This window comes from Crotalus tigris, unplaced genomic scaffold, assembly GCF_016545835.1.
Source record: "Crotalus tigris isolate CLP2741 ecotype Arizona unplaced genomic scaffold, ASM1654583v1 scf7180000019553.37968852642:3898890, whole genome shotgun sequence".
Lineage (NCBI taxonomy): Eukaryota > Metazoa > Chordata > Lepidosauria > Squamata > Viperidae > Crotalus > Crotalus tigris.
The window spans coordinates 2,371,216-2,397,638 of NW_024097591.1; the positions used below are offsets into that span (position 1 = coordinate 2,371,216).

Consider the following 26,423-nt stretch of genomic DNA (forward strand, 5'->3'; position numbering starts at 1 on the left):
GAGGGGCTGTCAACTCTCTGGGGCAGAGAGAGGATCTGAGTTCCAGGGGAAGCCCCTTCCCAGCCCAAGATGTGGGTTCTGAAAATCTTAAAAAATGGCCCACAAATCGCAGGCTTCTACGAGGATCTGATTTTATGACCGTTTTTACGGTGGTAAAGTGAGTCACCAAGATCATTAAGCAAATTACAGAGTTGTTACACGTGGCTGTAAAGCAAACCTGGTAAGCTTCCTGCCGCTAGCGGGCAAAACCAGCGGTTAAACCGAACCCAGGTTTAAAAACCAAATTGATCCCAGCTTAGTGTAACGAGTCCTTGGCTTCCCTGTTTGGTCTAGAGGCTAAGGCACTAGGCTAGGAAGCGAAAGGATTCTGAGTTCAAGTCCTGCCTTAGGAGGGAAAGCTGGTTGGATGACTTTGGGTCAATCGCCAGGAGATTGAGACGGTGAGTTCTAGTTCCTTATTAGTCATGAAAGCCAGCTAGGTGACTTTGGGCCAATCCTTCTCTCTCAGCCCATTCCACCTCAGAGGGTTGTCGTTGTGGGGAAAAGAAGAGGGAGGAGGATTAGGTGCATTCACCACCTTATTTCTAAAAATAATGAATACTAATGAATACTAATCACTCCCTCAAATGGATCCCGACAAACGACAAGACAAACGGTGCGGCAAACCCTTGCAAGGAATCAAATATCAGATTTTTACCCACCCGGCTGGAGTCTGATTGCCAGGGTAACCAGATGCTTGGGTACAATTGGCTAAGAAAGGAAGAGGGGGGGTGAAGTGTGACTCTTCCTGGCACCTTCCCTGCCAGCTATTCTCCCTGGCTTCCTCCACAAAGGCCAAGCTCCACCCTCCCTCCTCAGTTCAGCTTCCTGCTAAGAGCAAACAAAGGTGGAGAAAGCACCTTTGTCTCCCCAGGAAGACGTTAGGGCCAGAGTCACAACCGAAAGAGCAAGGAGAGACTGGTCACCCTCCACCACACACACACACACACACACACACACACACACACACACACACACTTGGGGGAGGGGGGGCGGCCGCCCAGTTTCCAGGGAGGCTGCTTGCTCCGCCCTCACCTGTGGCCTCTGCTTGTGCTGTGCCTGGGTCTGTGTTTGTGTCTGCTCCCAGCTTCCCCGGGCTCGGTTGGTGCCCACCGATGTCATCATTTACAGTATATACAAATAACAGTATTTACAAGGCAGAAATCTGCAAATTAAAAAAAAGAGAGAGGGGTGTTAAAATCAAGAGCCAACAATGACGCCTTTCACACGATCGACCCAGGCGCTTACAGGTAATCCTCGACCTAACTACGGCAATTTAACCCAAAATTTCCACTGCTAAGCGCTTCTGCCCACTTTACGACCAGACTTGCCAGCTGTTAAGTGACTCTTTGCAGCTGTTAAGTTAGTAACGTGATTGTTAACTGAATCTGTTACAAGGTTGCAAAAAGGGGACCAGGTGACCCCGGGGACACTGCAACCGTCATTAAGTACACGCCAGTTTCCAAGTGTCCAAATTTTGATCCTGTGACCACAGGGATGCTGCCACGGTCGTAAATGGGAAAAACGGTCACAAGTCACTTTTTTCAGTGCTGCTGTAACTTCCAACAGCTGCTACATGATAGTTGTAAGTCCAGGACTGCCTGTATTTTGATTTTTGACACCTATCAAGCACTTGCTTCAGAACAACTGCCAGGGTGTGAAAGAATCACAGTTTCCCCCTCCCATCCTGTAGATTGTGTAGCCTTCACTCAACCCTACCAACACACCCTGCTTACTGGCTACGATTTCAAAAAGATTGGAGGATGATCCAGTTTGTTTCCCCTCTCTTCTGGCTTCGCCCCAGCTCTGAATAAGAAGAGTTCAATCCCTAGCCGGTCAACTCTAGTTGTCCAAAAAACCGATAAAAGCTTTTCCTAAGACAAGTTTCCGTGACTAATGGAAAGTTGGAGGTGTGTTGCAACACGCCACCAAAAAAACAAAACCAAACCCGAAGATGGATCGCTTTCTTTTAGAAAAGAAAGTTCTCCACCGTAGCTGGACTCAATTTCTCATCTTTAGCAATGAGCAATCTGTTTTGGAGCAAGGTTCTCTTCCATCAAGATTTCCCGGCCCTGCAACGAAATGCAGTCTGACTTTGGAGAGCTGAAGGAGACTTTATAAAACCGCGCTGGGGAAAGGGCTGAGCACTTCAAAAAGACCCAAAAGATAGCTGAAAAGTAAACTGGGTGTTATGAATTCCGAGTCAGAATGAGGAAGTTTGCGGACATATTCAAAACCTCCTAGCCTTGCAGACGCGTTTAACCAAGCGCGCAGAGCGGGCCGCGATACAGCAGCTGCCTAATAAAACAGATATCCTTAAATCCAGACTGCCGGGGTAGAACAGCCACTCCAAACTAGATCACCCACAAGAGGGAGATCAGAAACCAAACTTAAAACCCCTTCAGGGTTTTTTTAGGAGCAGGACAATTATCCCCGTAGTGACCGAGTTTCAAATCTCCTTTCCCGAGAACGGATTCTTCCCTCTGAGAAATCACTCCACATGCAAGCCACTTACAGCAAAATGATTCAACCCAATTTGGTTTCCAGGAATCCAATCTGCTCTTTTGAAGAATCACCCCCCCCCTCCCGGTGAAGCTAATCAAAAGTCCCAGGCAGCAAATGGCTGGAGAAGGAAACCATTTTCAATCCACAGGACTCCAGGCCTGTTGCTAACAAATTTTAGCCTGGGCAGCAAACAACACACATCCACACAGGTGGGAGAAGGAAAGTGATGCAACAGGGTTTGTGTTTGTCTCCTGCTCAGAAATTGAGCCCTCATCTCTGGAGACGGAAAGAAAAGAGAACTGTGTCCTGTTAAGCTAAAGGTAGTTTTAGAGACCAAGGAGACATGGAATGTATGCTTAGAAGGAAAAGCTCTCTCCCGTGTCATTTATGACACGCCTGGCGTTCTTACAACTATCAATGTACAGCCATGATTTCCAAAACAGCAGCTTCTGAGTCCTTCTGAGAGGCCCACCGCAGTGTGTGTACACAACAGAAGCACAAAAGGACCCGAAAGGTGTTAAGGCAGAGGCACCAAACTAGGAAGAAGTAAACCAAGTCTTCTCAGGCTACGATAACAGAGCAACGTATCTTCCTCTGGATATTCCCAAAAGGAGCCATTTCTGGTTACGGCTAGCCAAAGGGGTATTGACGTTCCTGGATGCTGGATTCTTGGTTTTTCTTTCCTTCCTTTTTCATCCTTTCTCACAAGCAGGCTGCCACGGATGTACACATCTCCCTGGCTTACTCAGCAGCCTCCACTTAAAAAGGAAGAGACAGCAGGTGATGGAAGAGACCCTAGAGCAGTGTTTCTCAACCTTGACAATTTTAAGGCATGTGGACTTCAACTCCCAGAATTCCACAGCCAGCAATGCTGGCTGTGGAATTCTGGGTGTTGAAGTCCACGTGCCTTAAAATTGTCCAGGTTGAGAAACACTGCCCTAGAGAGTGGCTGCTAGCACAGCCAATTCAGTTGGGGAGAAGGACCGTCAACCTGACTTAGCATTCAGGGCAATTTGCGCAGTGGGATTTGTCCATGTCTCACAACTTCATCCTGAAAGACGAGGGGGCCGGTTCTCAGGAGCTGGCGACGCCTCCCCGCTTGGACCCTGCCCTGGCAAGCCGTCTTGCCAGCTTCGGTGAAGTAAAAAAGATACCTGGTCAAACAGCTGGAAGCAAACGATTAGGAGAAACACCCCCCCCCCATTTCAAAGCTCACTTTAAAGTTGTTTTTTTTTTAAAAAAAAAAAAAAAAAAGACAGGGAAGATTCGATGTTCTGGAGAGGGAGCTGTTAAATTTGTAATTTAATTCTCAAGAGCTAGGAAAACACAGTTTCTGGCTGGAGTTTTTTTTGGCCAGATCATGACAAATGTTGCTTCTTTACAAGACTGAAAATGCATAATTAGAGCACGAGAAAGCGAACCCCTTTGTCAAGATGGGTTAGTCTGCAGAAGGTGAAATCTAGGGAGCACCAGTTTGCCCAGATCTACTCTGATATTGTTCACTAAATGGGCCAAGTAGAGGCATTAAAGAAGCTTCCTGTTCTATCATACTGTCTCCAGGGTAGCCTTCTGTTCCTGAAGCCACCATACTGAAGATTGATAGACTATTGCTTATCATCCATCCCCTTATAAAGTTATGGACCAAACCCATCAAATGCCAATAAATTCACCACCAGATAGCAGAGATTTCAAGACTGGTAATAAAGATGGAGGTGGTTAAAAAAAAGGAGATGGCAAAGAAAATCAGGAACTTGGAGAAAAGATAGTTGATGTGTTGTTAAGCAAAATATAATGCAAGTGCCTCCTTTAAAGAACGGCAGTTCTCACCTTGCTGCCAGGTGAACCAGACAGGTAACTAAACTATGTGGAAATGAAACGTATACTAGTCTTTCCCAATCTAATTTCTAGAATAGTTTACTGCACGTTTAAATCTACAGCCCAAGAGGCAATGATAATATTACTCTTTCCATGTTAGGCCTGAAAGAGAATAATTCTTGGATAGCAGCTTCCACCCAAGGAGAGCAAGCTTCTAACAATCATAGCCCATTATTCTATCCAGAGATCATTCAACTCCTTGATTTCTGAATTGAGACTTTGCCTGCTTGACAAATTGCTAAGCACCACCTTCAAACAGGAACCTTCTCTGTTGGTAAATTTCCGAAGAAAAACTACTGCATATTGGGTTTACAAAAGGAGGCTGGATTAACAGGGCCTCTTCTTTAAAAAAAATAAAATAAAGTCATAAGAAGTGATTGTTTTATTGGGAAAAAGTCTTGATGAGCAGATAGCTACATCTGGCATCATAGCCAAGCACAGTCTTCAACCTAAGATTGGAGTTCCCTGCACGTCCATCTGGAAATAAGGCTGACTTACCTGAGAACTCAAAAAGCAGCCAAACACTAAAACACAAAATGCAGATTGCTTAAAATATGCAAGGATTCACAATCACATTTCGCTAGGAAAAACATTGCTACTTGCTAGCCCAAAAAATCTTAACCCCCAAATTCTTTTCATTTCTTTTGGGAAAGAAGGAAGCTGCGTACTTTGGAGGACAATAAAATGCTCAGTTCGCAATGATTGAGAAGATTGGAGCACCATTCCTGAGAAAATTATTATGGTATGATTTTGCCTGAAAGAATGTCCTTGAGAAAAAGAATGATGCCAGGAAAAGAAGCCAGAATGTCAACATTGGTTTTAGGCCTTTTAAAAAAAGGGAACGAAAAAGAGTTTGTGGGATGAGTAGAAAGAGAGCAGGAGGAGCAGCGAACATTTTAGAAGGATGAAAAGATATATCTACTGTGGCTTTGTCCATCCACCAAGAAATTGTGCTGACTTGCAGCCATTGTGAACTCCCACAATTGTGGTCTTCCTGGCTGGGAAGTGACCCAAACTGTACATTTGGAGAATGTCACAAGTAGTAAGACTTAAGGAGAAAGAAACAGCAGGCCTTTTTCTTACAGATACAAAGTCCCAGGTGAAGTCATCCAAGGTGACACAGAACACACACAAAAAAAGGCTTTTGTTCCTTTAAGGGAAATTGCAAGGGGAAGAGATCAGGGATATTGCAGAAGGAAAAAGGAGCATCAGGGTAAATTCCCAAGCCTGGGAAGCGGCTGGGAAAGTGATGCCTTACAGAATCCTAAGGAGAATGGCAATTGCTAGCTTTGTAAGAAAAGAAATAAAACGATCTGAAACTTCATCCTTCAAATGGTTCCACATCGCTTTCTCTCTGCCCAGGGAGGGGGCAGTTAAAAACTTCCAATGCTCCTGGGAAATTCCTCCAGCAAAACTTCCGGCCCAGCAGATCCACAGAGCATCGAGGTCTAAGAGATAACAGGCGAGCAGACGGGGTGTGTGTGTGTGGGAGGTTTCTTTAACTCAGCAGCAGGCAGGCCTGGAGTCAAAAGGTGGATTGAACGCTGCTTGCAAACATCATTGGCGGGCACCGATCCCTCACACCATAACAAAGGAACACCCTCCTGCCTGCTGAAAAAGGAGCTGGCATGCTTAGGAGAAACCACACTCCCAAGATTAAGAAGCCTTCGAATATTTTAAAAAAAAAAGGATTAAAAAGCAAAATAAAGAGATGGTGATGATAGGGGAGGGGGCAGTGAGAGGGAAATCAAGAGCCTGACTTTATGCATGGAAGAGGGAAGGCGCAGGGGTCACTTTACAGGAGATTTTACAAGATTTCTGACTTTTAGAGGAGACAAACCGAGATCCACCACCCCCCCCCATCTTATGCAAAAGATCCCCCTGCATGGAAAAGGAAGAGTAAGGATCACTTTAGGTTTTAGGAGATTTTTCCCCCACACTTTTTGAGGGGGCAAATAGGGACCTCCATTTTATGCAAAAGACCCCCAAATATGGAAGGAGGAGAACGGATCACTTTAGATTAGTTTTTTTAGGAGATTTCTGCCACTTTGGGAGGGGGCAAACGGGCTCCAATCTGATGCAAAAGATCCCCCCCCCACTTGCGTGGAAGAGGGAGAAGAGAATCACTGGATCAGATTCCGAGAGATCCCTGCCCCTTTTGGAGGAAGCAGAGACACTGATCTTCCGCAAAAGATCCCCCCCCCACCCCACCCGCATGCTTGAGGGAGGCAGAAGAGATCCCAGGTTGTTAGATCGCAAGAGATTCCTGCCCCTTTTCGAAGGGGGGGGAGATGCAACGCCTCCCCTCCAAGCTAGGAAAGGCGCTCCGACGAGCCAAGAATCCCAGCCCCACTTCCGCGATGCCCCCTCCCTAAGACGGGACCGGCCGGGGTGGGGGAAGCAGGCTTCCTCCAGGCCTGATCGCCCCCTCCAGGAAGAGCCAGGCCCGGCTGGAGGGGGGCCAAAGGACATCGGGGGTCCGGGGGCCCCTCCACGTGCCCTGCCGGGGGGGGAGAGGAGAAAAGGGACCCCCCCGTCCGCCCCGCGGCTCCTTTGGCCCCCGAGGGCCGAGGCGAGGCCGTCGGGCCCGGGAGGAAACAATGAAGCGCCGCTTCCTCGAGGGGGAAGCAGCCTCGCCCGGGCAGGAAGGGCCGGCGCTGCTCAAGGGGGGGAGGGGCCTGCCGAGGCTTCCCGGGCCTCGGATGGGTGGCGTGGCCCATCGGAAGGCCCCAGGAGCGACGATCGGGGAAAAAAAAACACCTTTCCCCCCTTCCGGGGTCTTGGCCGACTTTGGCCTCGCCCGGCCCGGCTTAGCGCGCTACGCGAGTCCCCGGCTTCAGCCCGGCCGACTAGGCCGCGGCGGAGGCGCTCCAGACCGGAACTCCCCGCCTCCTCACGCCCCCTTCCTCCCCGTCAGGCCGGCCGGGAAAAGGGTCCCCGGAGGCCCCGGCCGAGCCGCCCGCCACGCCGGATACCCGCCTCCTCCTCCGCCGCCGCCGCGCCGTCGCCGGTTCCCGGGATCGCCTCATAAAAGTAAAGCGGGGATTAACGGGGGAGGCGGAGGGAGGAGGAGGAGGGGGCGGGGCCGGCTCTTAAAGGGGCCGCTCGCCATTTCTCCTCTCTCTCTCTCTCTCTCTCTCTCTCTCTTTTTTTTTTTTTTACCTTAGCCGCTGCCGCCGCCGCCGCCACACGCACACTGACAACTGAAGCCAGCGCGGCGCCGCCCCCTCGGCCACGTGACGCGCGGCGTGGGCGGGGCCGCACGCGCGAGGTGGGGCGTCAGGTGGCCGCGGCACGCCCCCTTCGCCCGCGGGCCAGCTCCAGCGCGCCTGCGTGGCGTGGGAGGGAGGGCGAGGAGAAGAAGACAAGGAGGCGCGTTACCCCGTCCCTCCCTCCCTCTGTTTGTTTTCCTCGGCTCTCGCCCCGCCCCCGAGCACGTGACTCTGTTTGGATCCCTCTCTCTCTCTTTTTTTTCCTCCACCCCCCCATCTCTCGTCTCGTCCCCCGCAACCTAACCAACCTTTCTCCTTTTCCAGCCTGGGGGTGGAGAAAGAGAAAGATTTCGGCGGCATACTTCCGGTTCCTGTGCGACAGGCCTCCCACGCAAGCAAAGCATCGGCAAACGGGCAAAGTCTCTACCGATGCTTTGCGGGGAGTTTATTTACTCGTTCGTTTCTGCCCGGCTAATTTTAGATCTTGGGCGGTGGAGAAGGAATTTTTCTATCGCTCGGGGGGCCTGCCCCGCATGTTCCATTGAGAACCGGACGTGTTGGACCCAGAGAACGCCTCTTAGCCTCTTTACTCTTTGGCTTTCCAATATGGTCGCCCGGGAACGTCTTTCTCTTCGTGGTTCCCCCTGCTTCCGGTCAGCTGATCTCAGCTTCCTTTTTCTCTCACCCCTTACCCGCCTCGCAGGCTGGGGGGCGTGGCCAGAGCCACGTGACCGGGCGCGGGCGGCCCCGGCGGCGGCCATGTTGTGCGGCCCTGAGGGCGGCCGGGCCTGGAGCCTCGCCCGGTCATGGCGGGCTCCCCTTCCTCCCCCGCCGCCGCCTCTTCCTCTTCCTCCTCCTCCTCTTCTCCTCCGTCCTCCTCCTCGCCGGTCCCGGCCAGCAACTGGCTCTCCGGGGTGAACGTGGTGCTGGTGATGGCCTACGGGAGCCTGGTGAGGCCAATCCGCTCCCCTCAGCTTTCGCCTTCGCCCTTCCCTCAGACGGGCTGGGACTACACTCCCCATGGTCCCCAGCAGAGGGAGAGCGGGCTTCTGGTCCTCCTGGTTCGGGGAGGGGAAGGAAACCGGTGTCCTGAACTGGGGAGGGGGTGGGGGGCGCCGTGGGCGATGCGCTTTGTAGTGCGGGAGAAAGAGGGCGGCTGTCTTGGGCGATGGGAGTTGGAGTCTACAGCCGGGGTTTGGAGAGCGGAGGCCTGAGGTCTTCCGTTTGATTTATTATAATACATAATATTACGTGCATAAAATTTATGTCGGTGTTATTGTAAGAATCGCCTGGCAGAGCAGATTTAATTCTGAATAAACAATGTAGAAAAACCTGAATGGAATAGAATATAGAATATAGTAGAATATAAAATAGAATAATAGTATAGGATATAGAATAGAATATAGACTAGAATACTAGTGTAGAATAGAATATAGAATAGAATAGAATAATAAAGAATAGAGTAGAGAATAGAATAGAACTTGGAGGAGACCTTTAATGGGCGGCATAAAGATGTAATATTAAATATAAATGAATGAATAAAAATACTGCTTTTATGGTCTGTGGCACAGCCAGATGTGAAGACTGGATTTGGCCTTTTCGAGTCCATTCCTATTATTATTATTTATTCATTACTCTTCTTAGTCTTTGTTATTACTGTTTAGTGCCACTGAATTAATTATGAATATACTACTCTGTTACCTGTATACCTTGTCACACAATCAGCCAGATGTTTAGACTGGATTTGGCCATTTGGAGTCCTTCCTATTACTACTTCTACTATGATTATGATTATTACTATTATTTCTTTCCTGGTTTTCCTCGGGGTTCAAACTTTGCTCTGGGATTCAAACCTAGGGCCATCCCCACCGCACCCCTGCAAGGTAGGCTAGGCTGCCCCTCCTTGCAGCTGGGGAGGGTCCCCTCTCCGCATCAGGAGCCCCACCAACCCTTCCTTCGCCTCCTTTCCAGGTCTTCGTCCTGCTCTTCATCTTCGTCAAGAGGCAGATCATGCGATTCGCCATGAAGTCTCGCCGGGGCCCCCACGTGCCGGTGGGCCAGCACGCCCCCAAGGTAGGTGGGTGGACAAGCCGGTGTCTTTTCCTGTCTGGATGGCGGGAGATCCTCCTCCTTTCTGGAAACCCCCCTGCCTTCTATCCCTGATGACGTAACCTACTTGGGTCCTGAAAAGTCTGCAAGAGAACCACCAAGCTCAGAGAGCACCAAGGACCCCCTCATTTCAACCTTGAGCTCCGAATATTCTCCTTTGTCGACAGCTCCAGGGCATGTTATAATCTGCAACCTCGAGAGCATCTCCATAATTATAATTCTGCCGGTCTTGGCTGCTTCCTAACAGATAAGTTTGCGGTGGCAGACAGCCAAATCCATCAGAAATTGCTCCCCCGGTCAGGAGCAATCTTTCTTTAAGCACAAGGTGGCAGAGTCCGAACGGGAGATTTGCGAAGCTCATCCTTGTCTCCTCTCTCTTCTTTTCATTCTGTTCTCCACTCAGGGACTCAAGGAGGAGATTGACATCCGACTGTCCCGGGTTCAGGACATCAGATACGAGCCCCGGCTGTTGTTCTACAGTGACGCTCGGCTGCTACAACTGGAGTCGCCTAGAAACCCATGTACTTGGATCCTGGAACCTGGAGTGGATGGCTGGGACGAGGGCAGCAGCCTGGGAGATCTGGTCCCAACTAAGCTTCCTCTCTTTCCATTTCAGTCCCTTACGACTACGTGTATCGGATGAAAGCTTTGGATGCAGTCAGAGAAGCAGGTAAGAACAGTGAAGTGTCCAGCAGGGCAACGAGGGGTCCATTTTTTTGCATTTGGCTTCATTTTAGCTGCCAGGGGCTACCTGGGGTGTAAGAAGATAATCCGAGGAGGGGGCCTCCTGTTTTGGAAACGGCCTTTTGCGGGCGCTCTGTTTGGAGAAACTTTTGTTTGTAAAGATGACTTCATTAGACGTGTCTAATGACTTCAAGAGCCAGCGTGGTGTCAGTTCAAAGCATCTGGCTAGATACCAGGAGGAAGTGAGTTCTAGTCCTGTCTTGGACATGAAAGGCAGCTGGGTGACTTTGGACCCAATCACCAGGAGGCTGTGAGTTATAGTCCCACCTTAGGGATGAAAACCGGCTGTGTGACTTTGGGCCAATCACCAGGAGACTGGGAGTTCTAGTCCTGCCTTGGACATGAAAGGCAGCTGGGTGACTTTGGAGCCAATCACCAGGAGGCTGTGAGTTATAGTCCTGCCTTAGGCATGAAAGCTGACTGGGTGACTTTGGGCCAATCGCCAGGAGGCTGTGAGTTCTAGTCCCACCCATTGCAGGATTCCACGAAGCCAGTCAACCCAGGCTCCTGGCCTCCTTGCCTAAAAGAGCGAGCGAGCGAGCCCTGCCAGGCGTGTCGTGTGAGTGTGTCTCTTGTGTGCTTCCCTCCGCAGAGATCCCCTACTCCATGGAAGGCAGGTATCCCAAGTTGCTGATCGAGAAGAACTTCCAGGCTTACTTGCTTGATCTCCGCAACTCCAGCAGCCCTTTGAAGGGGCTTCGCAAGACCCTGATCGACGCCCTCCTGGACGGCTACGAGAACGCCCGCTACGGGACCGGGGTGAGTGGCCGTTGCCTCCGAGGGCTGGAGCCTGGCTGGGGAGGGGGCTGGTCTTATCGTGGCCATTGACCCTTCCAGTTCAGGCAGCTTTTAAAGATGGGTGGGTTTGCTTCCCCCCTCTCTCTTTCTGCCACAGGCCTTCGGCAGAATGGAATTCCTCAAGTTCCAGGAGGCACTGCGCGAGCTGGCAACCATGTAAGTTGGCCGAGGGGCTGCGGTTGAGGGAAGGGGCAGGATAAGAAGAGTCAAAAGGGACCCTGGAGGTCTTCTATCCAACCCCCTCCTTGAGCAGGAGAGCTTATTATGCCGTTCCAGACAGGTCCAGTCTCTTTCCTTGAAAACCTCCAGGGATGGAAGGGAGGGAGGGAGGAAGGAAGGAAGGGAGGAAGGAAGGGAGGGAGGAAGGAAAAAGTAAAAAATGGACTGGGAAGGGAGGGAGGGAGGAAAGAATAAAAAGGGAGGGAAAGAAGGAAGAAAAAAGTAAAAAAGAAAGGTAGGGACTGGGAAGGGAAGAAGGAAGGAAGGAAAAGGGGAGGGAAGGAAGGGAAAAAAACAAGGAAGGAAGGAAGCTAGGGAAAGGAAAGGAATTGAGAAGGGAGGGAAAGAAGGAAGGAAGGAAGAAAAAAGTGAAAAAGAAAGGGAGGGAGGGACTGGGAAGGGAGAGAGGGAGAGCAGGAAGGCAGGAAAAAAACCAGCAGAATCACAATTGGAAAGGACCCTAGAGGTCTTCTAGTCCAACCCCCTGCTCAAGCCCCTCCTCCTCCCTCCTCCCTCAGCCTCAAGGCCCAGGGCGAGAGCAGCCAGCGGCAGCACCAGTCGGCAGCCAAGGACCTGACCCTCTTGCCGGACAACTCCAGCCCCACCATCCAGGTCACCTACCTGCCCTCCAGCCACAAGAGCAAGCGGGCCATGCACTTCCTGGAGCTGAAGAGTTTCAAGGACAGCTACAACACACTGGAGAGCACCCTGTGAATCTCCCACCTGCGCAAGGGGGGGGGACAGGCTCCAATTTCTCTCTCCCCCCCCCAATCTGGACCAAACCAACCTTGCTGCCTCTGCCCAGGCTTGGCTGCCCCTCGTGGCCCGTCCCTTGCTGTGAAAAGATTCTGGGGTGGGCAGGGCGGAGAAGACTCTCTCCCCCCCCCACTTCCTTCTGGCCTCCGAAGCTTTGTAAATCACCCTGTTTTCATATTTTTTTTTTAAATCTTGCCTCTTATTTATTAACAAAAGACTCGTTTCTCCCAGCATGCCGAACAAACCGAGATCGGGCCGGAGATCAAAGTTCGGACGAGACTTTTCAATCTCGGTCTGGTTTATTTATTCCTCCTTCGTAGGCCGCCCCGGGGGGGACGGATCTTGGCTTTTCCCTGTTTAAAAAAAAAAAATAACAATAAACACAAATCGTTATCTCCAAAGTAATCGGCTTGGCAACTGGACCTCTCAGCTCGGGGGCAATGGTTGCACGGAGCCAGCTGACTGCCCAGCCGGAGGGCTCATCAAACAAGAACGGGGGGGGGGGTGTGGGAGGCGGGTGTTCCATTTTTGAAGCCATCTTGTCACTAAGTGGAATCAGGCATTTGTGTGATGCGCCCGGGTGGGGGGGGCATCAAAGTGCCAAGGTCAACGGCGAAGCTGGGAGGACAGTGAAAAGCTTCACTGGGTGGTTGGGAACCTCCCCAGTCTAACCAGTTGACCCCATCCGGGGGGGGGGGACTTGTGGATGTGGTTCTTCCTGGCCAGCTGTCCCTTCTTCAAGGTTGATGGGATGTGTCCACTCAACCATGTGCGCTCAACATTGTTCCAGGGGAACAATGACCATCGGACGAAGCGAGTGATCAATAAACTAGCATTCTAACTGCGCCAGTGATGGAACAAGGCTGGTGGGAATGGGGGACGGAGAAAAATGAGTGTTACGCTAATGTGGGAGGACACCTGACAATAATTAGCTGAGATGAATCAAATATCGCGTGTTTTTTTCATGTTCTTTTAGAAGAGACAATTTTTTTCCATCCTGGTTTAGTCGAAATAAACAGGTTTATTTCTCTAGAATATCTCCACATTCCCCCCTGCAAAACTTTTTTTTTTTCTCACTTCTCAACCTTCCTATTGAAAATGGTTTTCTGACAAGCCACCAATGTTAGTTCAGGCTAAAAGTAAGTTGGGCATTAGGGTAAGGTGCTAGGAAGATAATTTGGTCGGTCGATGTGACTTCACACAGAAACGTTTAAAACTTTGTCAAACTATGAGAGTATATATTTTTGAATAAAAGTGGTTCGTTCAAGCAGATCATCGGGGAAATAATTTATAAATTCAATTAAAAAGAAATAAATATCGTGTCCAGCTGTGGCTTTGTTCCTATGTTTTCAAGGCTATAAATGAAATGTGAGATAAATTGATCCAGGTTTTGTGTTTTAAGCTGGGGTACCAATTCCTGCAAATGTCTCTAAGCTTAATTTTTAACGAATTCGCTTTAATAAGACTTCTTTCAAGCAAAGTTAGGCTGAATTCTCCCAATTCGTTAATTAAGGGCCAGTGTGCTTTTGAAAAGTGGGAAGCTGGTCTGGTTTATACACCCATCTTTTTTTAAAAAAATAAAAGCTTTGAAATAATACATTGACATTAATCTGGTTCTTATTTATTAACTGGACTAACCCTTTAGAGATGTCTTTTATGTTCTACAAATATTTTGCAGAGAAATGTCGAATAATACGTGAAAAGTTTATAATTCTGAGATCGTTGCTGGCATATTCTTACACAAGCCCACCAGTTTATGGATGTATTTTAATTTAATTTAATTTTTTATTTATTATTTTATTTTTATTTGCATTCTGTCTTCCTCTTTAATTCTGCCCCTTGATCGCGCTTGCCTCCTCTTGATGATTCTCAGATTATTTCTGCTGTATTCGTATACAAACCTACCAGTTTGTGCGTGTGTGTTGATGCAGGTAATTTAATTTAATTTTATATTTTTGTTTTATTTTTATCTGCATTCTTTTTCCCTCTTTAATTCTGCCACTTGATCCTCTTCTGTTTTTGGAGTTTCAGCTAAATCTCTTCTCTGAAAACGTGTAGCTTTTAGAAGTGGGATCCCACAAAGAGTTTGCTTTGGCCAGAAGGAACCCACCAAGCCCTCCACCTTTTTTCTCCCGCCCCCCAAAAAAGGGAGAAAATAAGATTGATTTTAAAGCTCCATCTCTCTCTCTTGTAAAAGTAGGGTAGCCGTTCCAGGGCATGGAGAGATGTTGATGGGCTATTGACAAAACTCAAGAGATGGGACAAAAAAAAAAAATCAATTGGCTAATTGATCTCAGGGAGCGTAAGGGGCACAGCCCCTGACCTTTAGGGTGCCCGAGGGTAGCCCGAGTTGGTTATAAAGGAGGGAGGCTGGCCAAGCGGCAGAGGGATGCTGAGAACGGGGAAGCAGGTAAGAGGGAAAAATTAGCACAGGTGTGGACGAGGGAGCGTCTTCCCCTTGTGCAGCTGGAAAAGCAGACGGGGAGAATAAAAGGATGAAAGAAATGTACCAAATTTGGGGCATCTCTTGGCACTGGATTTAAACGGGGGGGGGTGAGTTTGGTGCCCACCAGCAGCAATTTTGGGCCAAACGAAAATCTCTTTTGCTAGCTTTATTGGCAGGGCGATGGAGGACGTTTTGCTTAGGTGGGGGATTCTCTCCCGTCTTCTGGGCTTGGTCCCAAAATGAACTTAGGAGGCAGCAGGTGCTGGGAGAGGCCTGCAAATCTGCAGGTGGAGAGAGTGCCCTCCTTCCCCCGGATGGTCTGGGTGGGATGCTTAAAGGTAGACTGCACCGGCATGCAGAGGTTCCCTTTTGCTGCCGGAATTAATAATTTTTCTCTCTGAGTGTGGCAGTCACGTTCTGAAGGCCATCTAAGCAAACATATAAATCAAGTTGAGAGCGTTACATCTTTCTCCTTTCCTTTCCTTCCTTCCTTCCTTCCATCCTCTTCCCTTCCTTCCCTTTCTTCCTTCCTTCCCTCCCTATCTATCGATCCATCTTCTTCCTTCCCTACCTCTTGTCTTTTTTCTTCCTTCCTTCCTTCCTTTCTTCCTTCCTTCTTCTCTCTTTCCTTCCTTTCCTATCTATCCATCCATCCATCTCCTTCCTCTCTTCCCTTCCTCCCTCCCTCCCTCCCTTCCCTCCTTCCTTCCTTCCTTTCCTCCTTCCTTCAAACCAAGTCCACTTCACCTGGTTTCCCAGAAAAGTTGTGGCACAACAATTTATCTAAATTTGCAGGTTAAGTGCAGTGCGAGGTTTCAGCCGAGAGGTGCAATGTTTTCCAAACGAAAGCAGCCACGTTTTGCGCAGTGACACTAAAGTGTTGACCGGCAGCCCTTGACTCACAACCCTGTTCCCCTAACTTAACAACTGCAGCGATTGCCTTAACAACATGCGACGAGCAAGTTCATAAAACCCGCTGAACAACGGCCTCGCTTAGCCACGCAAACGTTGGGCTCCACTGCGGATACAAGTCTTGTAAAAAGACTCACAACTTGGTGGGAACTTAATCCATACAGATGATGTTTGTGGGTCCATCTACCCCAAATTGCAGTGATCTTTGTGTGTCTCTCTCTTTTTTGCAGATCCATCTTGGCCTGGAAAAGTCCCTGTGGCTTTGGGCGCACGACTTTTTGTCCCCGGCTTCTATCTGATATGTTTGATATTAGGTTGTTCTACTGTGAAACCCAACTAAATATCAAACATATTCCGAGAGCGGCCGGGATTGTTCGGCTAGCATCAAGAGCGCCCACTGGAAGAGAGAGAGAGCTGGGTCAGTTCGGTGTCTTTCAAACCCCCTTCCTGGGTCTGGACTGAATTTTTCCGATCTGAGGGTTTGGGGAATTGAATTCTCACCAGAGGGAAATGCTTGAAAAAGGAGAAAAAAACGGAAGAAAATGACTCAAAATCTCCAGAAGTTGTGAATGCTCCAACGTTGGAAGTTTTTAAGAAGAGACTGGACTGGACTGTCTGAAATGGTAGAGAGATTCCTGCCTGAGCAGGAGGCTGGACTAGATGACCTCCAAGGTCCCTTCCAGCTCTGTTCTGATCTGCTATTCTTTTTTCCTTCCTTCCTTCCTTCCTTCCTTCCTTCCTTCCTTCCTTCCTCACTGGAGGTTTTTAAAGAAGAGACTGGACAGCCATTTTGTCTGAAATGGTAGAGGGTCTCCTAGCCTGAGTAGGGGTTGGACTAGAAGACCTCTAAGGTCCCTTCCAACTCTGTTCTCCTGTTAACTTAAAGAGGCTTTTAACATTTTTATTTATTTTATTTATAAAATTTAGTTGCTGCCTATCTCGTTTCAAAGGGACTTTGGGCAGCTTACAACCACAGAGTTTTATTTTGTTCCTAAACGCCATCACAAAAAAACAACTTTGCTGGAATCCCTGCAGGGTCGGTTTTGCTAACCGAGCCTACCTCGCAGGGCTGCTGGCATGCACCGGTCCGAGATCCCAGCTCTGTTTGCAGACTAAATATATGCAAACTTTTGCAGCCGGACCGTCGCTAAACGACTGGTCGTAAGTGAAGGACAACCTACAGACAAGGGAGCATATGCAATTTCTTCTCTTTGCCTGCCATACCTGAAACGGCCACCAGAGGGCAGGCCCTTATTCCCATGCAATTTCCATGAAGCTTCAAAAGCCATTCAGTTCTATTCCGTTTTAGGGGGGGTTGCACCCCGTTTTTTGCCTCTAGCAAGAGAAGGGGGGGTTGAGATGCACCCAGAAGTGGACCCTGATTATTTTTATTTAGGCTAATTTTTGCAATGTCCTGCCTCCGCCTGCCCTACTCGGCCTGGCCACCAGAGGGCAGGCTAATTATCCCTTTGCAATTCCGCTTTCCTCGAAGAGCTAGATTTTTGCTTGCAAGTCTCAGAGCTGAGGATGGGTTTTTTTTTTTCCTAATTTGGCTTTCTCAGGAGAAAATTAAAAGAGATTTTTGACTCTTTGATGAAAGAAATATATCTCTCTTTGTTTAAACCACCATGGGATTTAAAGGAAACTTTAATTGGGGGGGATGTTTGACAATTGGAATGGTTTATGACGAAATACTGTGTATTATTGCTAATTTTAGAGACACCTCATCTTTGGATCTGTTCCAAAGAGACTCGGAACTTATTCTTTTTTCCATCCTATTCCTTCTTTCCCTTTTTCGACTTTTAATCTTTCCCTTCTTCCTTTTCCCATCTCTCTCTCTTTCGCCGATTTCTTAGATTTCACTTTTTTTGCGGAAACTGAATAAAGTTAAAAACAAACCAAGAACAACAACAACAAAAAAGAACTGTCCCTGGATCTTACAGAACTGGACCCGTCTTGAGAGGCTGGCTAAGCTGTGGCTTGTTTGATCGTGGTTTATGAAATAAACCCCCAACGGGTTGGGTTGGGGCTGGAGCCACCAGTGCCGTCGTAAGTCCGAATGTTGTAAGTTGAGAACTACCCGGAGCCCTCTCTGTTCTAGCAGGAGGTGTCTGTAAAGCTGCAGACCAGCATCCCCCAAAGGTCATCTAGTCCACCCTCTGCAAAGTGTAGGAAAACCAGTTCCGGCATTCGCCGTGCTCGGCTTTTGGGGAGACCGTCCTCCCTGCCCTTCCTCTCCAGGAACAAAGCTTCCCCCCCCACACACAGCCCTGCCCCTCCTGCTGGCCTTTTTCCCCACTTTGGGAAGTCTATTAGTAGCAACCAGCTGTCCACCCAGTGGGGCCAAATATGGCCATTGTCCTCAGCCTGCAAACATCTCCCTCGGCCTCGGAGGACAATGGAGGAGGGAGGGAGATTGGGGGGGGGTCCCTGGAAAAGGATCTCGCCCCCTACCCGGGTGGCCAAATCCCAGAAAGGGAAGACTGGTGCGCCAGCTGGAAGGAGGGGGCCCTTATAAAAAGAGCAGAGGGGGCGATCGGCCGATTGCAATCGCCCCCCGTGCCACTTTGCCCATCAGTCCAGCTTCTCCGCTTGCCCGCCTGCGTGCCCCCCGCCCTCCGGCACCATGGAAGCCATCAAGAAGAAGATGCAGATGCTGAAACTGGACAAGGAAAATGCCTTGGACCGGGCAGAGCAAGCTGAGACGGAGCAGAAACACGCCGAGGAGAGAAGCAAGCAGGTGGGGGCCAGGATAAACCTGGTTTAGAGAGAGAAAAAGGGCGAAAAAGGAGGCTTGAGGACTAGCAGCTTGAGGCTTCCGAAACCTAGACCACCTTGGCTCGCCCGGATGCAGCGATTTCCTCTTTGCTTTGGGTCTGTCCCACCTCACAGGGCTGTTTTGTCACTCCAGGGAGGGTATGGACAGACAGAGAATCTGTCTTTTGAGAGTCAGACCAACTTTGGGTTTTATTTCTCCTTGCTTGGGAGCAAGGGGTAAATAATTCTTGATTTGGGGCTGAGCCCAGCAAATGTGCCTAAAATCCAGTGTTTTTCCCAAATTCCAGATAACCCCCCCCCCCCAAAAAAACCCCTGGCTTAGGTTTGTCCTATAAAGGAATCTGGGATTTAGACTAAAATAACGATCTGGTCCTCAATCCCAGCAATCTCCAATTTGGGAAACCTTGCATTTAACAGGAACCATCGTGAGCTTATAAATTAAAAAAAAAAAAAATTAGCAGGAATATTCCTGCCTTTATTAAAATTCCTCTTGCAATTTTAAGCTGCATTAAAGCTTTTACCGGGAAGGAAAACTCTCAAAAGTTTGCTTTTTGGCTTCAGAGGGCTATTGAAACGAGCCAAGAAAACTTTATTTTTCCATCTGTTCTTCTTGATAAAAATGTTTAAATATAAATTAGATGGGCAGGCCAATCTGTAAAATTGCCCATCAAAAATCCCCTCCACTGGGTAAACTGGTCAAACTGGACCCGTGCTTTGGAGGAAAAAGAGGAGAGAACGCCGATCGGAGTTGGAGACCCCCTTCCCCAATTTAGCCAGGCAACAGAAAACCTCAGATGATTGATCCGCAAAATAAGTTAAAAGCCAGCAAATTAATTTCACCCAAAGCTCCTTTTTATAAAACAGAAACGAAAGGCTTAATTCTTTGATGAGGGATTCGGCTTGTACTCGGGAGACGTGCAAAAGATTTGGGAATAATTTTTGTCCACTGTCAGAGTGGCTTCGTGAAAAATAAATATGGCAATTTTAAATTGCCTTAAAAATGACGTAATAAATCTATTTTCTTCGAAGCCGCATCAACAAAAGGGTAACCAAGGGAGGGAACAAATCTATTTTATGTTTTTTTTTAACTTTGGGTGGACCGTGCCTTTTAAGGTGCTGACTTCCAGGAGTTAAAAAAAAAGTCAGAAAAAAGTTGGCATGCAGTGGAGAAAGGGAACGAACGAGGCTGAACAGGAGATTAGGAATTAAGCTGAAGGATGGAAAGTGCTGGCGTCTTTTAGCCTTGAGCAAAGACAATTGAGGGTAGATGTGATGGACATATTTTTTTTTTTAATTTCTTTATTAAACTCGTTTGGTTCCCATGTTGCCACCAGGTCTTTGCAAAACAACAGAAGGAAGATCAGGGCAAAAATCTCTTCTCATTCATTCTAGAGGGCAGGAGAGAAAATAATGGAGTTTAAGTTAAGTTAAGTTGAGTTAGTAAAGTAAAATTAAGTAAAATTTAGATTGAGTTGACTTGAGCTGACTTGAATTGAGTTAATAAAGTAAAATTAAGCTGAGTTTGTAAAGTAAAATAAAGTAAAATTTAAGTCGGGTTGAGTTACATTAGTAGGGTAAAATTAAGTTGAGTTAAGTTAGTAAAGCAAAATTAAGTTGAGTTGAGTGTGTAAAGTAAAACAAAGTAAAATTTAAGTTGAGTTGAATTAGTAAAGTAAAATTAAGTTGAGCTGAGTGAACCTAACGTAACTCAACTTAATTTTAGTTAAATTAACTTAAGACATTACGGCAGATTTTTATGTTACAAAAGAATATATTCCTAAGACTAAAGGGGGTGGAGAGTGGCAGGAATATCCCAGAAAGATGATGGCCTTTTTCTTTTTGAATGTGGAGCTGGACAGTTACTTGGCATGGATGCTGGAATGTGAAGATGGGCTGAGCAGGGGGTTAGACTAAGTGGCCTCAGGTAACCTTGCCAACACTGGGACACTAAATTAATTGATTGTGGGCTTAGCCACAAGACTGTTTCTCCAGGGATGGGAGAAGAGAGGAAGTGGATATGAGAGAGAGAGAGGCAGAAAGGGAAGGAGGGAGAGAGACGGAAGGAAGGAAGGAAGGAAGGAAGGAAGGAAGGAAGGAAGGAAGGAAGGAAGGAAGGAAAGACAAGCTGACATGGAAGGGGGCAGGAAGGATGGATTAGAGGGGGAAGGAAGGAAGGAAAGGAAAAAAGAAAGAGAGAAGGAAGGAAGGAAGGAAGGAAAGAGAGAGTGAAAGAAAGAGAGACAGAAAAAGATAGAGTTTCTGAGCTACTGCAAAGTGCACTTAGCCCTCTTTGTTCCGATTGCTTTGCAAATCCATGTCTTTAGAATTGGGGCTGAGTTATTCCTCCTTCTTCTCCTTCTCCCCCTTGGCAGTTTCAAGTGCCTTCTGCACATGTTCAGAGGCTCCCTCTGTTCTTTGCCCTTTGCCAGCTGGGGAATTTCCTCCATGGTGCGTGTTTCAGAAACACAACATCAAGAAGCATTTTAACATTTCGCTGCAGCTGTCGTGTGCCGTAAACCTGTGCGCACTCGGCGTATGCTCAGAGACCGCCCTGTGATTTTTTTTTTGCTGAGACACTCGGAGAGCACATTCTGAGATCTGACCACATTCATCTTGGTGTGGGTGGCTGCAGGGGGGGGGGCAAGAAAGGCACATGTTGGCATAATGTGGCGGGCAGCCGGAGTGGCGTGGCACCTGTGGGCAGTGAGAAAGACCATGCAAAGCTCATATCCGGTTGCTTATTTGGTCCGGCTGAGCAAAGCCTCGGCAGGGAAGAGATGGAGGGGAGGGGAGGGGGGTCATACTCTGCGAGGTTTGGGGGTGAGCATGCAGCTGACAATAGACTGGGGTGGCTCCCTCCCTCCCTGGTTTTTATTTCCAGGCAAAGCTCAGGTTACACAATGACACACACACATACACACAGAGGAAGGAGATTAGCTGGCACAGATTTGATGGGGACGAACTGCCCTCTGATCTCAGCGTGCAAAGCTGCAGCCTTCTTGGATGGCCGGCTTTAAGAATGAGGCTGTTCCCGTTATTGGGATATTTTAATGAGTGTAGTTTTAATATTTTAATTATCTTTCTACTCCTGTCTTTGTGAATTGTAAGCCACCCGGAGTCGCCTTATAGGGGTGATGGGTAGCAGAGAATTTTAATGAATGGAATGGAATAGAGTATAGAGCAGAGCAGAGCAGAGCAGAGCAGAGCAGAGTAGAATGGAATAGAATAGAATAGAATAGAATAGAATAGAATAGAATAGAATAGAGTAGAGTAGAGTAGAGTAGAGTAGAGTAGAGTAGAGTAGAGTAGAGTAGAGTAGAGTAGAGTAGAAATAATAATATAATATAGAATTTGGAATATGAATAGAATAGAATGGAATGGAATAGAATAGAATAGAATAGAATAGAATAGAATAGAATAGAATAGAATAGAATAGAATAGAATAGAATAGGACAGATGGATGGATGGATGGATGGATGGATGGGGGGGGAAGGAAGGAAGGAAAATGGTGGGAAGAAGAGAGGGAGGGAGGGAGAGAGGAGGAAAAAAGATGGGAGAGAGGAAGGAAGGGGAGGAGGATGAAGAGGGAGGAAGGAGGGAAGAAAGGAAGAGGAGGAGGAGGAGGAAGAGGGAGAAGAAAGGAAGAAAGGGAAGGAGGGAGGGAGGGATAGGGATGGACAGAAGGATCCAACTGAGAACACCCCCCCCCCACTTTCCCAGCAGACTCCCACACCCCATTCGGGACCCCAGATAACCCATTTCCCCCTTTCCTCTCCTCCCCCTCGCAGCTGGAAGACGAGCTGGTCGCCATGCAGAAGAAGCTGAAAGGGACAGAAGATGAGTTGGACAAATATTCAGAGGCCCTGAAAGACGCTCAGGAGAAGCTGGAAGTGGCCGAGAAAAAGGCGGCCGACGTACGTACAAAACACGGGGGGGGGGAACAGGCTGGGGATGCTGGTGAGGAGAAAGGCTAAGGGCCGTCTCTGCAGGACTGCAGCAAAAGGCTGGACTACAACACCCAGATGCCCCAGCCGAGCCCGGAGAGAGTCCGGTCCTCTTTGTAGGTAGTCCTCGGCTTACGGCCACAACTGGGAGGCCGCTTCCATCTCTCAAAATGCGTCTCATCATAGGGACCGTCCCCCCATTTACGACTTGATTTTTTTGGGCTGCAGTCGTTCAGCCAGTCCCTGCAGTTCTTAAGCGAGTTGGAAGGGACCTTGGAGGTCATCCAGTCCAACCCCTGCTCAGGCAGGAGACCCCACCTAAATCATTTCGGGCAAGCGACTGGCAGCAGGCGTGTCTCCCCTGCCTATAAATGGAAGCCCAAGGGAGAATGTCTCTTGAAGTTGAGCTGGGAATGCCCGCCACGCCGGCTGTGCCCCCATCGACGGCCGAGCTCCTTGTCACAAAGTTGGCGGGCCTTTGCCAGGCCAACCCGGCCTCGGTTTCCTCCCGGTGGGTTGGCTCAGCCGTCTGTCACGCACTGAAGGGCTGTCAGCGCCTTGTGCAGCTGTTGGGTGCCATTCAGAGGGGATCAGCTGTGTACAGATTTATCACCCCAAAGTACTTGGATGGACCCACGGGCTGTCATCGCCTCCGAGGGGGGGGGGGAAACTCCTTCCTTTCCCTTCCAGCTTCTACCTGGAGGGGGCGCCATTGGACCGTTCTCCATTGGGGAGGGGGAGAATGTGAAGAGAGTGGGGTTGAGTTTTGGGGTGCTTAAATACAGGTCAGACCTTGACCTACAGCCACAATGGAGGTCTACGTTTCTGTGGCGAGGTGAGACATTGGTTGAATAGAACAGGACAGGACAGGACAAGAGAGAACAGAATAGAGGAATGGAATGGAATGGAATGGAATAGAATAGAATAGAATAGAATAGAATAGAATAGAATAGAATAGAATAGAATAGAAAATAGAATAGAATAGAAAATGGAATGGAATAGAATGGAATATAGAAATAGAATAGAAAATAGAATAGAAAATGGAATGGAATAGAATGGAATATAGAAATAGAATAGAATAGAAAATAGAATAGAATGGAATAGAATGGAATGGAATATAGGAATAGAATAGAATAGAATAGAATAGAACTCCATCCCTCTTAAAGCAGGTTGGCTGGGGAATTATGGGAGTTGAAGTCCCCCCATCTGGAAGCTTCCGTGGTGGAGAAGCCCTGATTGAGACGCCAGCTGGCAAGGAAAGCGGACAGCGAAGGCTTAGCGTCTTTCCTTAGGCATGCCAGCCATCCAGAGAGGAGACCCTGAAGAGGGTGCGAATCATCTTGAGAGGACAGCCTGGCAGGGCGAGGAATGCTTGGCGGTTCTCGGAGGCAAAGTGCAAAGCCGGGCTAAGGAGGGGGATGAAAGGTCCAGAAAAAGTTGTAGGGAAGATTCGGCCAACTCATTTCCCATGGCTGGTCCATTTTGCAGAGCGGGAAATTAGAAACTCTGATTAGGAAGGAGAAAATACCGTAGCTCCAAAAAGAAGTGTTTGTCTGTCTGTCTCTCTGTTTGTCTGTCTATCTATCTATCTATCTGCAAAGTCTAAACTGATCATGAAGAAAAAAGTCTTGCAGGTTCTAAATTGATCTACATTTCCAAGTGCACCTTCACAAGGACTAGATACTTGAAAATAAAAAGAAACATGTAATCCAAAATTCTCAGGGAGCTAAGCCTGGCTGTTAAGGCAGCTCTTTGTTGATTTTGTTTTAGTACAGAAGCTAACTTCCCAGTCCAGAAGACATGACAAATACTGATGTCACCATTCAAACACAGCAGCCAAAGTTTCCACCGGGCACAACAGTTAGACACAAAAACACCCCTGACACTTTAAAAGAAATAAATCATAATTACAGCTAAGCTTTAATGGACCATAACCTGCTCTTCTGGCTGTTTTTTTTTTTTTAACCTCCCATTCCAATTATAAATAATGCAGCGAAAAGTAAACCAGTAGGAAACAGATTTTCAGATCTTCCACTGATCTTCTAAGGGGGAAAGAATTTATGTGGTCCTGCCTGTGTGTCTCTGTGTGTTCTCGTAGCAGAAAAAAGAAAAAAAAGAGAGAGGACCTCACCAGAAAGGAATGTTTTCCAGTCCCACGGAAAAACCCACAGATGCTGTAGGTTAATTCCACGTTCCATATATGCCCATATATGTCTATTTGTGTATCTCGCACCCTTCAAACCATTTTTCCCCCAAATTCTGATTTTTCTGCCCCTTTTTTCCCCCTAGTTCCACTGATCGATCAACTGACTGTGCTGGAAAGAATTCATCCCATTGATCAGAGCAATGCTCCCCATAGGAACAGGGGCCAATTCAGGCGTCACGGCTGTGTTGTCAAAGGGGTATTAATTGTACTGTTTCAAAACTTCAGCAGTTTAGAGATGGGTGGACTTCAGCTCCCAGAATCCCCCAGCCAGTCTGCTTTAATTGGGGAGGACTTCAACTCCCAGAATTCCCAGCCAGCCTGCTTTAGGAGGGGCGGACTTCAACTCCCAGAATCCTCTAGCAAGTCAGGTTGGGCGTGGTGGCGTCACGAGGGGGCGTGGCGCGTCCCAGTATTTGTGGCGGGAGGGCGGGGCGGAGCGGCGCCGGTCTCTAGGGCAACGGGCGCAGGGCGTCGTCGTCGTCATCCGGGGCCCGCGGGGCGCGTGACGTCACGGGGCGGGGCGCGCCCCGGTATTTGAGGGCGGGCGGCGGCAGGAGCGGCAGAGGCGCTGGGGCGGTCATGGCGGGCGCGACCACCATCGAGGCGGTGAAGCGCAAGATCCAGGTGCTGCAGCAGCACGCCGACGAGGCCGACGAGCGCGCCGAGCGGCTGCAGCGGGAGGCCGAGGCCGAGCGGCGCGCCCGCGAGCAGGTGGGCTGGGGGGGACCCATAATCCCCCGCGCGAGGCCGGGGGGCGAGGGAGAGGCTGGGGGCAGCTCTTCTCCCAGAATTCCCGTCCCCTCGAGGGCGGGGGGGTCTTCCCAGAATGCTTTGGGGCTGGGCAAGGTGGGGATGACTTAGGAAAGGGGGAGGGGGTTTCCCAGAGTGCCTTGGGGCTGGTCAAGGTGGGGAGAGCTTAGAAATGGGGAGGGGGTTTCCCTGAATGCTTTGTGGCTAGCAAAGCTGATGGGGTGATGCTGGAAGAGTGGGGGGCTTTTACCCAGAATCCCCTGTTGTTGGGGACCCTCAAAGGGATGGGTGGTTTCCCTGATGACTTTGCAGCTCGCCAAACTGATGGGGAGGCTTTAAAGGAGGGGGAAGGGATTTCCCAGAATGCTTTGGAGGAGATGCTTTAAAGGGGGAGTGGGTTGTTTCCCATAATCCCCTGCCTGTAGCTATTCTGCAAATGCTGTTGGTGACATCTCAAATCATGGGGACCCAGTGAGGGAAGACAACCTGGGTGGGGGTGCTTCCCAGAATCCCCTGTGGTCGGCCTTGTGTTTAGAACAGGACCTGGCTGGTTGGGGGGATTCTGGGAGTTGAAGTACACCCCTCTGAAAGTGGCCCTGGTTGTCATCCTTTTTTTCCTTAATCTTGGGTTACTTCTGGAAGGAAACAGACTAGTGGGCTCCCAGCCTTTGCTAATGAAATGCTTCACCTTCGCAGCAATGTTGCCTTTGAGCATGGGAAGAGTGCCCATCTCCTGGTGTGCAGAATATGGTTGGAACCTAGTGGGAAGCTTCATCCCACCAGGGGAGGCTGTGAGCAAGACAAGGAGAGCATTCTTTGCTGTCTCAGATCCTTTCCCCTGGACTTTCTGCTGCATCCCCAAGGATCCTTGGGGATAGACCCTCCCTGTCCCTGGAGGTTCTCTTCCACCCATCTTTACTAGCAGCAGACTCTAATCTGGTTCCAAGATGCCTTTCCACCAGAAGCCCTAGGTAGCTGCTTCCTTCAAATTACCTTGTGGTCTTCCTGACATCTGGTACACTGCCTTTGAACCTGGAGGCTTGATCTATCTCTCCCCACCCACGCATGACTCAAGTTGGCTTGTCTGGAATAATAATTTACCCCTCCCTGGGTGTGTGGTCCCAGGCAGG

General features: G+C 48.9%; 4 protein-coding genes across 23 annotated transcripts in view; 3 read left to right on the forward strand and 1 right to left on the reverse strand.

Annotated features, from left to right (window-relative positions):
• UBAP2L (ubiquitin associated protein 2 like) overlaps positions 1 to 7,717 on the reverse strand; it is a 30,474-nt gene extending 22,757 nt beyond the window's left edge. For 5 of the 6 annotated variants that reach the window (XM_039363156.1, XM_039363153.1, XM_039363154.1 and 2 more), the window contains exons 1-2: positions 7,399 to 7,531; positions 1,075 to 1,204 (exon numbers count right to left, since the gene is read on the reverse strand). In XM_039363156.1, coding sequence (XP_039219090.1) covers positions 1,075 to 1,164 — 90 coding nt within the window. In that variant the 5' untranslated portion in view covers positions 1,165 to 1,204; positions 7,399 to 7,531. Of the gene's footprint in view, positions 1 to 1,074; positions 1,205 to 7,398; positions 7,532 to 7,581 lie in introns of those variants that run through there. The other variant, XM_039363152.1, reaches the window with a different exon arrangement.
• LOC120316964 (collagen alpha-1(I) chain-like) lies at positions 3,587 to 8,209 on the forward strand. Its single transcript, XM_039363158.1, has 2 exons — positions 3,587 to 7,452; positions 7,587 to 8,209. Exons 1-2 carry the CDS (start codon positions 7,020 to 7,022, stop codon positions 8,174 to 8,176), a joined length of 1,023 nt encoding a protein of 340 aa, XP_039219092.1. The 5' UTR covers positions 3,587 to 7,019; the 3' UTR covers positions 8,177 to 8,209.
• A 135-nt stretch (positions 8,210 to 8,344) lies between these two features.
• Positions 8,345 to 12,361, forward strand: CUNH1orf43 (chromosome unknown C1orf43 homolog). Its single transcript, XM_039363159.1, has 7 exons — positions 8,345 to 8,581; positions 9,603 to 9,704; positions 10,144 to 10,261; positions 10,357 to 10,410; positions 11,077 to 11,243; positions 11,380 to 11,438; positions 12,020 to 12,361. Exons 1-7 carry the CDS (start codon positions 8,438 to 8,440, stop codon positions 12,213 to 12,215), a joined length of 840 nt encoding a protein of 279 aa, XP_039219093.1. The 5' UTR covers positions 8,345 to 8,437; the 3' UTR covers positions 12,216 to 12,361.
• Positions 12,362 to 18,135: 5,774 nt separating this feature from the next.
• TPM3 (tropomyosin 3) overlaps positions 18,136 to 26,423 on the forward strand; it is a 28,729-nt gene continuing 20,441 nt past the window's right edge. For 2 of the 15 annotated variants that reach the window (XM_039363566.1, XM_039363568.1), the window contains exons 1-2: positions 18,137 to 18,355; positions 22,182 to 22,307. In XM_039363566.1, the coding sequence (XP_039219500.1) occupies positions 18,242 to 18,355; positions 22,182 to 22,307 (240 nt within the window). In that variant the 5' untranslated portion in view covers positions 18,137 to 18,241. Of the gene's footprint in view, positions 18,356 to 22,181; positions 22,308 to 25,039; positions 25,255 to 26,423 lie in introns of those variants that run through there. The other 13 variants (XM_039363563.1, XM_039363564.1, XM_039363576.1 and 10 more) reach the window with 10 other exon arrangements.

Coding starts and splice junctions, on each gene's coding strand:
- CUNH1orf43 (XM_039363159.1), top strand. CDS start 8,438: ATGGCGGGCTCCCCTTCCTCCCCCGCCGCCGCCTCTTCCTCTTCCTCC. Junction 10,262..10,356: donor GGAGTCGCCTAGAAACCCAT/GTACTTGGATCC, acceptor TTTCCATTTCAG/TCCCTTACGACTACGTGTAT. Junction 10,411..11,076: donor GGATGCAGTCAGAGAAGCAG/GTAAGAACAGTG, acceptor TTCCCTCCGCAG/AGATCCCCTACTCCATGGAA.
- LOC120316964 (XM_039363158.1), top strand. CDS start 7,020: ATGAAGCGCCGCTTCCTCGAGGGGGAAGCAGCCTCGCCCGGGCAGGAA. Junction 7,453..7,586: donor CCCGGGATCGCCTCATAAAA/GTAAAGCGGGGA, acceptor TTTTTACCTTAG/CCGCTGCCGCCGCCGCCGCC.